Below are 16,643 nucleotides of genomic sequence, written 5' to 3' on the forward strand. Positions count from 1 at the left end.
AGCTCAGTGATCGTTGGAAACCTGGTATGTAGTTAAATCAAAATCCAACGATGTTCCTGTATATACTGTTCCTAAAGAAGACAATTCAGGTAAAGATAGAACTTTACATAGAAATCTTTTACTTCCGTGTTGACAACTGTCTTTGGAAATGGAATCTTTGAAACATTTGGAACCTCGCAAAGTCAAAACTCGTTCTCGTTCTAAATGTGATAAAGTTGAGAGTGAAAACAGCTCAGAATCTAGTTCTGATGAAGAACCCTTTTATGATTATAATGTATATTTTGATAATCAATATGAATCTGAATCATCATCCAATATGAAATCTCATGTAGATCAATCTGTGTCTAGTATAATTGATTCTGATCTTTCTGTGGAAGCTTTGGAATTTGTGCCAAGATCAGATATATTAGATAGAGCTCAAGTGATCGAGGAATCTAATAGTGATGTGAAAAATTCTGATCGTAGTGAAATAGATCAAGTTGATAATATCACTGAAAACCTTGTTGAAGATGAATCTAGTATTTCAGATCATAGTAATGTGCCTATATAGAATCGATTGTTGAAACAACTGAAGAAGAGGAAAATGTTCCAGGATCATCTGAAGATTCTACAACAGGTTTGCGCAGATCCACAAGATCTCATAAAACTCCAAAGAGATTCACGTTTGATATTTTAGGAGAGCCTCAAGAAATTGATACGCGTGCTGTGAGTGATCAAATTCCTAGTTCAAAGCCTTATAAAGCTCTTGACATGTTTGTTTGGGCTTCATCGTTCTTTAGACCTAAACAAACACGTGATACGGAAGTGTATGTGGTGTAAAAGCGTTATCTAGATTTATATAATTTGTGTTTCGTAGTGTGCTCATGTGAAAAATATATGATAAAATATCTAGATAATTGTGATTTCTGGAATTCATTGGAAGAGAATTATGTGTTGCATAGATTTTTGATTCATGGATTCAAGAGACTTTAATCAACAATTAGAATGTGTCATTTCTGTTTGTTCTGTTCTTTAATATGATACTTTATTAGTATTGTTTTAGAATAATGCATTTTTATCTTTCTCAATGTCAAAATGTTTTGCAAAATAGCAGATTTTAACTTAAGTTAAACTAGTAAGTTAAACTCTTTCTTTAGGAGTGGTGTGTGTAGCCATCATATACTTTTATATGTAATTTTCCTGGTATATACAAAAAATATATTTGTGTCTACTAATAGTTATACCTAATTTTGTCATATGTCCATGTCCTATTATTAAGCTATACGCAAGTCCATGTCCAAATTTAACACGTCATCGCATAGTAAAGAAAACCGCCATTGTGATTTTCTATGTTAGGCGTTCTGTTTTTGGACATTTCTTTTCAACATTAAACCTAGAATAATAGCTCGTGTTTATTATATTCATAGGTTTAATCTGAAGCTCTGAGGCTACTGGCTATCCCATTAAAATTGACCATTCTTCCTCTATCATCCCCTAGGGAGAACAACTAAACACACATATTTAGAGGCACAAGGTTACAATAGGATCAGAGTAGCCTGATAGTTTGTGAATATGCGGTATAATATTTAGATACTGCTGGATAGTAGCATAACGGAAATGTTTTATATGAGCAAGATAAACCACATAGCACTGTAACAATGAGGAAGATGCAGGTGCACTACACATGTCCACAGTAGCAAAAAATTGATAATAACACCTTAAGTGAGTCTAATAAGTAGCTATTGTTGAACTAGCCCATGCCTTGTTTTTGAACACTTTGGCCTTTAATTCGAGTTCCTGAATTAAACCACCTGGAATATATAAAAGCAACGGACATGTGAGATGATAAATGCTTCACACTAAAAAGTTCCACAGCCAAGGATGGGATAAGGGTATAAAGTAAATCAAGCTTATTATCCTCATGGAGTCAGGAACAGGCATCAGCAATTGTGTTGTTTTTACCTGTAATGTATATAGCAGTTAAGTCGCAGATCCAAAATAATAACCGATATATAGTCATAATAAAAGGGTTTTTGGAGGTTCCCTTATTAATCCATGAAACAGCGGATTTATCATCACTGTAGACTATGTCGGTCTGAAAAGACACAATGCTAGAGTAATTGCGATAAATTCCTTAACATTAATATGGAGAGGGTATAAAAGCGGACAGTCTGCCATCCAATAGATATAATAGTAGTCACCATTGTAATAACCTCCTGCTCCCTCCATATAGACATCAGTTTGTATTGGCCACTGATCAATTATTCTACAACTACCATTAAATACTGCTAAAAAAGAAAGCCACCAATGAAGGTCAGACATAAAGTCACTGTTAAGTACAACCTTATGGTGTTTGTCCACAAGTGTGAATTTTAAGTCAATAACACGTCGCAAAAAGGTGCGCCCCCCCAGGTATGATTTGAGAAGCCCACGAGAGTTTGCCTATAAGAGTTTCGAGTTGATGTTTGCTAGCACATTTTCTGCAAGCAAAGCGTTGTAAGAGATCAGTAAAATCACACAGTTTATCGATAGGTAAGGGAAAGGTCATATCCACAGTATTGATTTGAACACCAAGAAAGGTAAGCACATTTGTTGGACAAACCACCTTGGACCAGTTAATGGCAAAGCCAAGTTCACGCAGTAGTTCAAGGAGGCTAGAAAGTGCAAATTGACATTCGGTTAAAGATGTACCAAACACCAAAAAGTCATCAAGGTAAGCTATTGCCCGGTATCCCGGTATCCATACTACTTAGAGATTGGAAAATTTTAGGGCTTTTCCGAGCACCGAAGGGGAGCTTTGTGTCATATAAATATGTAGGGTGTTTGTCCCCAGTAAATTTCCATTTAAGACCGGTTGCAGGATAATTAGAAGAATGTAGTGGTATTGAGCGATAGGCCGCGCCTAAGTCAATCTTGGCTAAAAAGCAACCCTTGGTAAGATATTTTGATGCCTCCCTCAAATCCATAGGAACAGCTACAGTCAAAACGAACGCGATCATTTAAACTTGAACCGACTGGTTGACTGGCATCATGAATAAGTCTGATATTTGAAGAGGATTTAGGCACTGCACCTAAAGCACTAACAATTCTCGGTTTTACCTTGAAAAGTACATAATTACCGTGTTCCAGCTCAACCATAATTTGTTTTTCAACCTGGGATCTATGGGACTCTGTAGACTTGTAGTTATCCATTTCATTGCAGGGTTGATTATCGGTAAGCGGCACATCAAATATGGAGAAACAGTGTTTGATTCCATCTAATAGGAACTCCCTGTCAGGGTGATCAACAAGATAATGTGTCCAATTACTAACTTGTGTGCCTATACCCTGGTGGGCATAGGTATGCGACAGGGAGTCCTCACTCACTAGTTTACAATTTGGAAAATCACATGAATCTATTGGGTTAAATTTTCTACAAATCTCTCTTCCCTCAGGTGTAAACCGTCTCTTTTTGTTGGGGAGACGATTATTGTTGCTGTGCTTCTTGAAGGAATTGGGTTTTGCTACCAACTGAAAGTCAAACAGATGAGCTTTCGGAGTTCCCCAAGTAAATTTGTCTTTGAATTGCAACTCACGGTATTCCTCATCGTAAGCCAGAACGCTTGATGTAATAAATTTACTGAAGAAGCGAAATATAGTTTTTGTATATTCGATATATTCTAGAATACCTTGTGACGTTATATCCTGCTGTTCCACGAGTTCACTGAGAATGCTCAAGCTTGCATAGCCCCATTGCTCAATAGACAATTTATGAAACTCACGATCAATACGCTTATTCAGTTTTTTCCTGAATTTGTTACCATCACAATGTCGCCTCTAGAGGCAAGGTTTAATGGGTCATCCCATATATAATTATGAGCGAGACGTAACTTGCCTTGTCCTGAACCTGTGTCTTTGGTTTGTTGATTATTAACTGAAAGATGAGCCTGGGTAAAATTTAATCTGTTAATTGGAGCTGAGCTGTGGTCAATTCTCTGTGAGGTAGCAACGTCAGGAGGCCTTCTTTGGTCTATATTCTGGAGGTTTGGAAAGGAGAGTACATCATGATGCAAAGTTGTCTTGTGGGCACAGAGGGTGTTGATTTTACTTTGAATATCCTTGCAATGTTGTTTAAGCTTGAGCTTAGCTAACTGAAGCTCGAGTTGGACACTGCAGTTTTGCAGTGAGCTGATGTCGGCTTCCGTTATATTATTGGATTGGTCTATTGGTGTTGAGTGCCAAACGGGTTTGTAAATCAGCACGTGGCGACTGTTGTCGGCATTCTGCTGGCTTATTTGTTTGAGGAGTTTCGGGGTCGGTTAAATCGAGCTCCAGACCTAACTCTCTTTGGCTTTTCTCCAGGCGATCGTTTACATATTGTGAAATTTTCCTGCCAGCATTCTGGCATTTCGGACGGGTAGACGATGCCATTAAAGATTTTTTAATACTGCACAAAGGTAAGCTGCCATGCCATGCTGCACAATAACGGAAGTTATTGTTTTGCTCGCTATTACGTAACCACCCGTGAAATAGCGCTTGTATAATACGTTACGTATGTAAGTCTACGTGATCAAAACGTATCTACCAAAATATAATTTATATTATACATAAATTATCACTTTGGAATGTCAAAGGTAACATGTAGGTTTAAGTGGCAATATACTGATTATTTGCCACATAGCTAATATCATGGACTTTAAGGATGTATTGGTGACATTTTTCACATTTTTCCATTTTCACTAGGAATTCGAGAGTAAAAAAGATAGCTTGCCAGACAAGGTAACATACGCCCACTACCAGCTATCAGAAATGATAACAAAATCTTTAGTGGCTTAATAATAATTTTCAAATAATCTTAAAATCATTTTTTAGTCAAGGCAAAAACCTGAAACAGTTCATCAAGTTATCATCAAATTCAAACATGAACAATGTCTCATCGCTGTACACACAAGGACAATAACTCTGAAACTGTTCATCCGATTATTACCAATTTCTAACTTGACCAAGATCTCATCATGCATATCACTTTCTTTTTCAGCTGCTCTGAAATCAGGATCAGCTCTCTTAGTCCGTTTACCAGTTTACCATGGATTTCCCCTTCTCTTTCAGCTGCTCTGAAATCAGGATCAGCTCTTTTGGCACTTTTAGCTCCAACCTTTCTTCAAATCCCTGTAATCAGGATCTTCATTTCTTTTCCTTTTTTTGGGAGTTCCTCTCAAATTTTCAGTTGCCCTGAATTCAGGATCAGCTCTTCTCAAATTGTTTGTATTCTTTATAATACCTCTTTCAACAATTTCCTTGATCTGATTTCAGTCGCATCACCTGTCTGCTTTTCTTCAAATTTAAAATATTTTTAAAATGTTCACCCATTTTCTTTGAATGGGAACAATCATCTGTAATGGAAGGATTTCCTATTCCAGACATTTCCATCATTAGAATTTCCATCCTCTGTAATGGATATCTCTTCCACTACATCTGGAAATAGCCAGACATTTCCATCATTTGAATTTCCATCATCTGCAATGGATATCTCTTCCACTACATCTGGAAAACATTCTGCATTGAGATTGGAGTCATCACTTATGCCGAGTTCCAAGTCGGGGTGGTAAGCAAAACGCAAGAAAGTCCAATCAAAGAATCACATGTTATAAGTGTGGTAAACCTGGACACAATAGCACGAGATGTGAAAATGATGTAAAAACTAATTCTAATAGAGAAGTACTGAATCTAATAGTTAAGTTGATTTGGACTGATATTCCTTTTTTTTATTTCTTTAAGGAGAATGAGTTATCACATTGGGTAGATTATATAGGTAACCCAGTTGAATGGAGAGAATCTGTATCGGCCAAATATGTTCTTACGAATGCTCACGAAAATGTAAAACATGAATGGCTCGTCTGTAGAAATTTCAAAGCAGGGGAACTGCATCGGCATATTTCAGAATGGGAGAAAATATCTAGCTTGGCTACTATTTTATATTGGCTCCAGCATGGTGTTGATGTCGAGAGTTTTATAACACATTTCGTAGGAATCATTATTATCCACCAAAAAGTTCTGAAAAGACACAATGCTAGAATAATTGCGATAAATTCCTTAACATTAATATGGAGAGGGTATAAAAGCGGACAGTCTGCCATCCAATTGATATAATAGTAGTCACCATTGTAATAACCTCCTGCTCCCTCCATATAGACATCAGTTTGTATTGGGCACTGATCAATTATTCTGCAACTACCATTAAATACTGCTAGAAAAGAAAGCCACCAATGAAGGTCAGACATAAAGTCACTGTTAAGTACAACCTAATGGTGTTTGTCCACAAGTGTGCATTTTAAGTCAATAACACGTCGCAAAAAGGTGCGCCCCCCAGGTATGATTTGAGAAGCCCACGAGAGTTTGTCTATAAGAGTTTTGAGTTGATGTTTGCTAGCACGTTTTCTGCAAGCAAAGCGTTGTAAGAGATCAGTAAAATCACACAGTTTATCGATAGGTAAGGAAAAGGTCATATCCACAGTATTGATTTGAACACCAAGAAAGGTAAGCACATTTGTTGGACAAACCACCTTGGACCTGTTAATGGCAAAGCCAAGTTCACGCAGTAGTTCAAGGAGGCTAGAAAGTGCAGATTGACATTCGGTTAAAGATGTACCAAACACCAAAAAGTCATCAAGGTAAGCTATTGCCCGGTATCCATATTTTTTCCATAAAATCCAACAGACGCTACTACTTAGAGATTGGAAAATTTTAGGGCTTTTCCGAGCACCGAAGGGGAGCTTTGTGTCATATAAATATGTAGGGGGTTTGTCGCCAGTAAATGTCCATTTAAGACCGATTGCAGGATAATTAGAAGAATGTAGTGGTATTGAGCGATAGGCCGCGCCTAAGTCAATCTTGGCTAAAAAGCAACGCTTGGTAAGATGTTTTGATGCCTCCCTCAAATCCATATAGGAACAGCTACAGTCAAAACAAGATGCGAACGACTTTGTCGTTTCTGTGTGAGGCAATATGCTTCTCATCATCTGTCTTTTTTGTATAAAGAACTAAGTTCAGAACTCATACCCAAATATTATCATAAACACCCATCCCAACAGAAAGTCAATATATTAATGTCAAACACAAATTCTTCCATCTTGAACAATTTGGCTATATATACATTTTTGTCGTTGAAAAAAAAGGGCAAAATTCCTTGAGTTTTCGAGTATGTAAGTTAACCCCTTAACAATATTGCGACATTCTACCCCTGCTACCACCACTTTAAATAAATACGAAACTACCGCTATGAAAACGGTGTTGATATATGTATAATCAGATTTAGATATCGGTGGTAATTTTTAGACAAAAAACCATGCACGTTTCTTCTATAAAAAATCCCTAATAATTTGATTGAAAATAGGTAATATTTGTGAAAAGATGTCGCGAAATTTGAGTTTTCATAGCGTCATAACCATAGACATCTTATATAGATAGATATGAAATTTATGGCTCTAATGATGTCTATTCAACCACATCAGGTGACCTAAATAGCAATCGTCAATGTAAACAATTTCGCTGCCATGTATTTCGATCAACTTTCGATTGAATATGGGTGTATTTTGATGTAAAACGGCCATAGAATGGCAGGAAAATTGATTGTTGAAGCTGTTATAGCCCATATCTACACTGATAGTGACTCTGAGCGCGAGTTTTTGACATTTGAAGATGACTGGCCATCGGATTCAGAATGTGTTGATATTGACAGTGATAATATAAATAATGATGAATGTCGAATTCCTGAAGTTGCCACATGCATTTGAAAAAAGCGAACCTAATTGCGTGCATCTCCGGAAAGATTAATAACTTTCTAACATAAACAAATTGGCAGATTTCAGTTATGGAATATATTCCAGTGAACAAAGTCACGTGACAAACTAGCAGATTTCATGTGAGCAGAAAAATTTTATGGAATTTTAGCAATAAACTACTCTTACGTTTTACTTATCTTATTTTGACAGTCACTATTTTATTGTTTAAATCATTGTATTTTGGTGGAATTGGTATTTATTTATAATGACTTCATATTAAATAAAGATAAGGGATTTATAAAGAAAATCTAAACAAACCAATTTTAATTTTTTTTATAGAATATCTGAAGAAACATCTAAGACATAAAAAGAAATGTTTTTATGTTTTTTAATTTTGACAAAATTCCATGTCGAATCGTTATATGCATGACTATAGGTTACACCACTGTAATGATACTAACATGATGCATACGTTAATTTTGATATAACTCAATTCCACCAGAAGTGATGCCACTGGAAGAATAATGTCGAAACCAGAAGTGACGCAAACACTTTGCATATTTAATTGGCCTTGTTGGAGGTCTACACCATATAAGTTTCCAATCAATCTGCCAAATAACAACCTAAATAGCATCAAAATAAGGTATCAAACAAATTTTGTTAAAATAAATTTTTTTCAAATGATATATTTTTCCCTCTGCTCCAAGAAGTGCAATGAAGAAAAACCTGAGCAAATCAGTCAATAAATACACCTTCTACAGTCCATAAATTGATTACTTTGAGTTAGAAATAGTGATGAAGTCCAATAATCAATACAAAAGCAAGGCGGGGCAAAACACTTTTTTGTGAAAGCAACTCAAAAGCTATAAATAAATACTTTTAACAATATAATAATATATAAATGAATATAATTTTCTTGAGAGTATACTTTACCTTTAAACTCAGATTCCCCTGTGGCTGCATCTTTCGAGTCAATAGAGTGAGCTGTGCATGTTGTTGTTTTGGGTACTGCCATACTAGAGAATCTCTGTGGATGAGGGGTAACAAACAACTGTCTTGGTGTTTGGCCAAATTCCATAATCTGTGTCTCCATGCTGGATCTCTCATTTAGGTCTTTAAGACTGTCATTTTGAAACAAAACAGAAAAGATTGTTTATAATAAGAAACTATTTTTATTGCCTGCTTTGTTTTCATAACGATTTTTTTTTTTTCGTCAGCTAGGGAGCTCATTTCTTGGAACCAGAAATATGTACGACAAAACGGACTTCATGACTTTTTCTAACTTGTGGCTATTCACGTATTAAATGTAAAATGAAAATGTTCTGCACAACCTGAAGTGAGATAGCAAAAAAGGGGAAATGGACTGTAGAGGGCTTATTTATTGTTCGATATTGCTCTGGTTTCCATTATTATAATTCTTAGTACAAAGGACATATGATAGAAGTTGAAAATATTCGATTTTCCAAAATTCGTTCAATACTTTTTTTTGTGGAAATTAATCGAAAAATGCTATTTCTGTTGCTTTTTCACGGATTGATTTGAAATTTATATGGCGTAAAACGTCGGTCTGGGCAAATAATTCTGCATGGTCAAAAAATGTTCATCACTTCCGGTTTCGATGTTAGTACTTCCGGTGGCATCACTTTCGGTGAAATTGAGTGATGTCAGAAATGACATATGCAAAAGCTTAGTGTCACTAATACAAAGTGTTACAACTGAAAAAATTCGTACCGGAAGTAACATATAGGCTTGCCTGATTATGCAAAACTTGCTATTTTGGAGCTATTTATGATCCGATTTGAACAATTTTGGTTATCAAATGATAGAATTGGCGTTTATCTAAAACTTGTTGAGGACAGAATTTTGATTTTCGGTTTTGCCTCTTTTGTACGACCGGATATTTTTTTTCAAAGTTTGAAGGTGTATATCTTATGACCTTGACCTTTGATATTTACTATGATGATAATTTGTGACCTTGAATATCTGATGACCTTATGACCTTTGAGGTCAGACAACTCTTTCCGATTTTACAGGGGTCTAAAAATGGACCATTTTGAGTCTTTGCAGTGCTATATCTCGGTCCCTAATAGAGGTATGGCGATAATTCTTTCGATTTTGTAATGGATATATCGAATATGCGTAGTGCGCATGCGCATTACTACCTTTGTTATTTCTTAACCGAATTTCATCAAACTTGGTATGCATGTGTATAATCGAAATCTAAATTTGATGGAAATATTGAATTTTTGTTGTGCGCATGCGCATTACCAACTTTCTTATTTCTTATCCAAATTTAATCAAACTTGCTAGGTATGTGATGGAAATATCGAATTTGTGTTGTGCGCATGCGCATTACCAAATTCCTTATTTCTTATCCCGGTTCCATCAAACTGCGTCTTTATTAATTGACAAACCTTCTTTTATTCCTAGTCGATATAATCTTAAGTCCAGGCACTTTTGCATATTTGCATTTAGAGATGCAGAAAAATATTTACATCAATGTGATTGCAATAGACCATCTTCGTATGTACCTGAATGTCGTAACACGCCCTGCATCAGTACTGTTCTAGTTCTAGTTATTTTTGTTGCTATAAAGTCACTGATGAATGGATGGAAGAGATTCATGTTAAGTCTCTAATGAACCCTTACAAAATTGAGTAAAATAGTATACAATTAAAGGAATGTACAGAAACAGCACTTTTTGGACCTTGTGGAGCCTCGTTATCCACACATTGATTAATAAATTCATCCATTTTAACGAATTTTTGTTATCATGTCATACCGATTAAATAATAGACAAGCGTGTACCTTTATATATATACAGTGGAACCTCATTTATCCGGTTGCCGATAATCCGGAAACCCCGATATCCGCACGCTTTTTACTGTAAACGGAATATTTACTATGTAAAATTACCCGTTGAGTTCCGGTTTTGCACGGCTGTGATTGGGAACTCATTATCAAATTCTATAGTAATTAGTATTCACCTTCCGGTCGCATGTTAATGTGAGTTCTTCTGGCTTCCGGATTAGCGGTATCTATGATGTCGCGTGATTGGTGTTTAATAAATCCTCATTGTGAGATTAAGCAATTAATTTACTGTTTACATACAAGCTATCCATTTGATATAAAAAAAATTAGTTGATAAGTGTGATGTTTCTGAGGACGAAGTCGAGGAAGATGCAAACGAACAAGAATGTTCGAGCATTACATCCTTACAGGCCAGAAGTCATCTTGACGATTTGCTCGCATTTTTTGAAAATGACAATGATATTGATAATGTAAATGTTATCTCTTCTGTGATTAGGTCGTTTAATTTCTCAAAGGGAAATCAAACTACCATTGATGACTATTTTCATAAATAAATGTTGTTGTTATTATGTTTATGATGATGCATATGTTATAATGAATAAGTTATTATAAACAGTCGGGTTTTGTTTTACACGTACATATATGTGTCTTGTGTACGTGATATTCGTCATGTGTCGAAATGGGAAGGGAAATAACTCTAAATATGACCAGAAGGGCATATTTTAACTATCCGGAAATTCGTTAAACTGCACGATTTTATCCGGAACGAAACACAAATTTCCATTTCCTCACATGTATTTTAATGTAGCGTTGACATCTGACTTTTTGGATATAGACCAGCAGCCAAATTTTTTTATGGTTTAAGCACAGGAACAAAATTGTGGCATTATTTTTTGATTCAGGGAAAAATGTATATGACGTAAAAAAATAAGTTTTCTTATGGTAATGTACCCCTTTAAAAATAATCAAAAAAAAAATGTCAAACAACCTATATAATATGTATTTATAAAAAAACAAAGATGACATTGATTAATTCTTACTTGGTTTTTCTTTCCATATAAATAATTTAAATTGGAAAGCATTATATGTTAGGCCACACCAAATGGATTGATTGGTCGACGGATTTGCTGCATGTAAATAATGCTCAACATTTTTCGTATCAAAATCAGTCAACAGAAAAATTTCATACGATCGTTTTTTTTTTTTTACGTGTCGGTTCGACCATAAAAATATAATGATTAGACCTCAAAGTTGTTATAGTTCAAACGGCAAAATAGAGTCAGCGACAGCGCTACCTACCATGTTATTTTATGATGTTTCCTCTCACGCGGATTAACAAGTCAAATCGCCCACCCTAAACCTAGTCCCGCTGAACAAAATAGTCAAGTCATCATTTTTATGATCAATTTTCCCTAAAAGATTCTTAAGCATGGACTATATTTTTGTCTTATAAATACTAATAGCATTGTTACAATCAAAATATCACACGGCATTGCGCCACAAACGGTGGTCGGGTGCCAAATATTACACAATGACTGACGGAGATGGAGATCACGGAAATTGCCGAATGCTTGACCGGCTGCATAACATATTTTAAATTAATCGAATCTGGCTATTTTAATTTTAATGCTTGAGAAATTCATAAATTTATCATCTGCTTTTAAAATATCAAATTTAAACAAACAAACAAAATTTCTGTCGTAACAAAGCAAGTAACCAAGTCGATTGAGTCTGGTAAATCGAATATGCTAAAAACTTGTTATCTCCCATATAAGTTGCACGTTCGTTTACTCACCCGAGCTTACTTGCGCCTGACCAGAGCCCGTTCTTTTACCGATTCAAATAATGTTTTTGTTTGAGAACTCAATGTATTACCGATGTTGCATTGAAAAAAAAATTTTATTTAGTGGATAGTGTATATAATATGGCTAGATATTTTTTCATCTTATTTGTAACTAATGTTTCAACTGTATGTTTGCAACCTCGGGCTAAATATTATTATTGCTGCAAATTTGCAAAAAAAAATTATCTGAAAATGTCTTAAAAACCTGATACAGCTATTACGGATGAGACTACTTGGCGATATATCGACTTTTATCAAAAGATTGTAAATAATTAAAAAAAAAAAAAAAAAACGCTTGTATTTTTACACAAAATAATCCGCAGAACAAAAATATTTTCCATAAAAAAAAATTCGCTCGCTCGCTCCATTTCTTTCAGCTGAAAATCCATAGACCAATTGTTCCATTTGGTGTGGCCTTAGATTATATTAAGATAATATTCATGCTATCCGTTAAGCCAGGAAAAAGAGGCCTGTAGCAGGAACCTAGGGAGGATTTTTCAGTGACGGCAGGAAATGCAGTGCATCAGAAAACAATTTACTAATGAAAAGAGTATTTGTGTTAAAACTAAATCAATTGAAAATATAACTATCTTAAATCCTACCTTACGATCTAAAGATCCTTTGATTTGAAGAAAAATTGTCTGTTTTGTGATGATTTCGCTAAATGTGACAATAAGATGTATCTACCCTGTCAGAACAAAATGTCAAATGGTAAATGTAAATGTCAAACGTATTTGTGAAGAGCGTAATGATACATAATCAGAAAATGTGCAATGAATTTTAGAGTAAGCCGCGGACCTGTTATCATAGAAGATAGCTTGATGTTACAATGTAGCAATGTTACATATGCCAACTTTCAGCTGTTAAGAAAGTCTTAATTGGCTTAATAATGGATATTCAAATAATCTTAAAAATATTTTTAAATCAAGGCAAAATCTCAAAGATCTCATCGATGTACACACAACAGCAATAACTAATTTACTAAGGGCAATAACTCTAAAAACGTTCATCCGATTGTTATTAATTTTGAACTTGACCGAAATCTCATCAATATATACTTACACACCAAGTTTCATTAAGATCAGTAAAAAAATTGTAGCCTCTTTCTATTCCTTGTCTCCAAGAAATGTGGAAGGGCGGACATATCGATGGCAATGTACATCCACATTTTCATGTGGGCATTATTTAAAATTTAGTTCTAATTTTCAAACATTCAAACAATTACCCTCAACACCAGGATCTTAAAAGAAATTTATTATGAAGACCTAAAAATGAACTGAAAGAATTACCTTATTGATAACGATGAAGAGCGACTATCTGACGCAGATAGAAAAACGCATCAACACGATTATAAAGTTGAAAAGTATTTTGGATCATCTGTTATTACAAGTGATATGGATGGTTAATCTTAAACAGTAGCTCTTAAAAATACAGCTTCAAAATTATTACATGAATTTTATCCAAAAAAACACCCAAGACAATTTAAGTGAAGCTGAGGATAAAGAGAACATCATTGTAAATGCGGCGAGATTGATTAAATAAGAATTCAAAGATTTATCATGTAGAAAGAATATATATGACTGGACAGATTCAATTTCATCAATAGAAGAAAATCTTTTTTCCTGAAAATATAAAGAACGTCCATTGAGTCAATAATTAAAGCAACAAGACCCGGATCAATTATTACTCCTCCTCTGACCGGTTTAGGGGTGCAACTACATCATCATATTGGCTCCAGGTTTCTCATAGATCTTCTGTATAATCTTATTATGGCTTCTATTCTCCAAATAATGAAGAAACAGGTAGAAAATGTATGCAGCCGACAACATTGATCACATTATAGCAATACTGGATGGTCACTACACGTTTCATGGGATGAGATTCATAGCATGCATCATTTCCGCCACTAGATCAAGAACTGTTGTACCAAGGGCTGACTTTTCATTAAACAACATAGTTGAACTGGCAAAGGTTGGCATGAAGTATTTCATGAATATAACCTCTGAAACTGATTATTGAAACTGATCTTTAATACCAAATGTATCTTACTTCAACCACTACACCTAATGACTCAAGCAAGGTTGTTGGAATATCAACCAGTTTTGTATGACCATCTCAAAATTGGTCATAAGGGTGCTTTTTAGCCCCTAATTTTTGAAAAATCTCTTTTGCTCGGAACTGCGATATGTTTTTCTGGGTTGAATATATGAATAAAGATTTCCGCCTTTTTTTTTAATAAGCACGCAAAGAAAGCTGATCCTCGATTCAGGGCAGTTGAAAATTTGAAAGAAACTCCCAACAAGAGACGAAAAAGAAATGAAAATCCTGATTACAGGGATTTGAAGAAAGAGGTTCGTCAAAGTGCTAAAAGTGCTAAAAGAGCTGATGCTGTATTTAGGGCAGCTGAAAAATTGAATGAAACTCCCAACAAGAGACGAAAAAGAAATGAAAATCCTGATTACAGAGATTTGAAGAAAGAGGTTCGTGCTAAAAGTGCCAAAAGAACTGATCTTGAATTCAAAGCAACTGAAAGAAAAAATGAAAATGCATCCAAAAGATTTCAAAGAAAGACGAAAGATAATTCATCAACTGATGAATTAATTGCTGAATTTCACAAGAATATTGAAAATGGGCCTACTTATGTATGTGTGTCTTGTCACCAGTTGTGGTTCAGACATAGTGTAAAAGCATGCCCAAGAGTGCGTAATTCAAATGAAACTGCAGAGCTTTGCTTGAAAAATGATGGATGGGTATGTGGTACATGTGAAAAGTATATAAAGAAAAATAAAATTCCACCTTGTTCGATAGAATAATTTTACAGATAAACCAAACAATCTGGAATTATACCCATTAGAATGGCGACTGCTGCCTCCAAGAATACCTTTCATGAAGATATATGCTGCTCCTAGAGGAAAACAGAAGAAAATTCGTGGAAATGTTGTTAATGTTCCTGCAAATGTCACTACAACTGTCAGAATGTTGCGTAGAGCAATAGATGACACAATGACAATTGCAGCTCAATTGGAAAGGCAGTTGAAATACAATCATGCTGTGATGACTGAAAACATTCGGCCCTACAAAATCAGAGAAACTGCTGAATGGCTTCAAAAAAATGGAACTTTGTACAAGAAAGAAGGCATTTGCTTTGAAGAAAATTGGAATGAGGAACCTGAAAATCTAGGCAATGGAGAAGTCTTGAATGATACTGAATTTGATGAGATTCCAGATGTTGTAGACTCTGGTCTGAAGAAAGCTGAAAGAAATGAGGATCTTGAAAATGAAGGCAATGAAGAAGTCTTGAATAATACTGAATTTGATGAGATTCCAGATGTTGTAGACTCTAGTCTGAAGAAAGCTGAAAGAAATGAGGATCTTGAAAATGAAGGCAATAGAGAAGTCCTGAATGATACTGAATTTGATGAGATCCAGATGCCGTAGACTCTGGTTTGAAGAAAGCTGAAGAAAATGATGGAAATGAGGATAACTGGAGTGAAGATGAAGGTGATGTAGAAGTCGCAAGCTCTAAAGATACACTTCTTACATCACCTGACTTTATTGAGAATGATGAAAAAGAGAAAGTTCATAATTTTGCTCCAGGAGAAGGTAACTTTCCATTGAGTTTATTTATGGACAAAAACTCTGAAGAGCTGGCATTTCCTAACATTTTCTTTGGGAATGCTCGAACTGCAATTTCTGATAGACCTACTAAGGTTTATTACAGTGAAATTTGTAAATCAGAATTAAGAAGAGATGATCGAAGGGCAGCAAATTGTATTGACAATATTTTTTTTAAGTTAAAGAAGTTGCAAATGAAAACACTGCTCAAATTGCCCTTAGGAAAAACAAAACTGAAGGAAGGAAAATAACTGTTGGAGATTTAAAAAATTCAGCAACTGTTAAGAATTTGATCAATTTTGATGATGGATATATGGTGTTAAAAACACTAAGAGGTTCACCTCCTTATTTCAAAAAGGCTCAAAGCGATTTATTTGCTATGATTAGGCAACTGGGGCCTGCAACATTTTTTGTAGTTTCTCAGCTGCTGAAACACGATGGAAACATTTGTTACGCATCCTTGGTAGAGTGCAAGATAATAAAGAGTATAGTAATGATGAGATTGATAGCATGGATTGGGAAACTAAAAGTAGATTGGTGTCTTCTGACCCTGTAACTTGTACCAGGCAATTTGACTACCAGGTCAAACTGCTATTTAAAGATGTCTTGAAGAAAGAAACTCTCCTATTGGGAAA

The 16,643-nt window shown here is 35.1% G+C and overlaps 3 protein-coding genes across 3 annotated transcripts; 1 reads left to right on the plus strand and 2 right to left on the minus strand.

The window, feature by feature from the left end:
• Positions 1–148: 148 nt before the first annotated feature.
• Positions 149–550, plus strand: LOTGIDRAFT_162010 (hypothetical protein; the record flags this gene model as incomplete). Its single annotated transcript, XM_009057946.1, has 1 exon — positions 149–550. One exon carries the CDS (start codon positions 149–151, stop codon positions 548–550), a length of 402 nt encoding a protein of 133 aa, XP_009056194.1.
• Positions 551–1,707: 1,157 nt separating this feature from the next.
• On the minus strand, positions 1,708–3,171 carry LOTGIDRAFT_162011 (hypothetical protein; the record flags this gene model as incomplete). The annotated part of the gene is made up of 3 exons (XM_009057947.1): positions 1,708–1,790; positions 1,942–2,074; positions 3,079–3,171. The coding sequence occupies 3 exons, from the start codon at positions 3,169–3,171 to the stop codon at positions 1,708–1,710; spliced, it is 309 nt and encodes a 102-aa protein (XP_009056195.1).
• A 5,424-nt stretch (positions 3,172–8,595) lies between these two features.
• LOTGIDRAFT_119924 (hypothetical protein) lies at positions 8,596–8,865 on the minus strand (the record flags this gene model as incomplete). The annotated part of the gene is made up of 1 exon (XM_009057948.1): positions 8,596–8,865. A coding segment is annotated over one exon (270 nt), but the record flags the coding sequence as incomplete, so codon positions are not given.
• Between the last annotated feature and the right edge of the window lie 7,778 nt (positions 8,866–16,643).

The sequence above is a fragment of the Lottia gigantea genome (assembly GCF_000327385.1).
Source record: "Lottia gigantea unplaced genomic scaffold LOTGIsca_32, whole genome shotgun sequence".
Classification (NCBI taxonomy): Eukaryota; Metazoa; Mollusca; class Gastropoda; family Lottiidae; genus Lottia; species Lottia gigantea.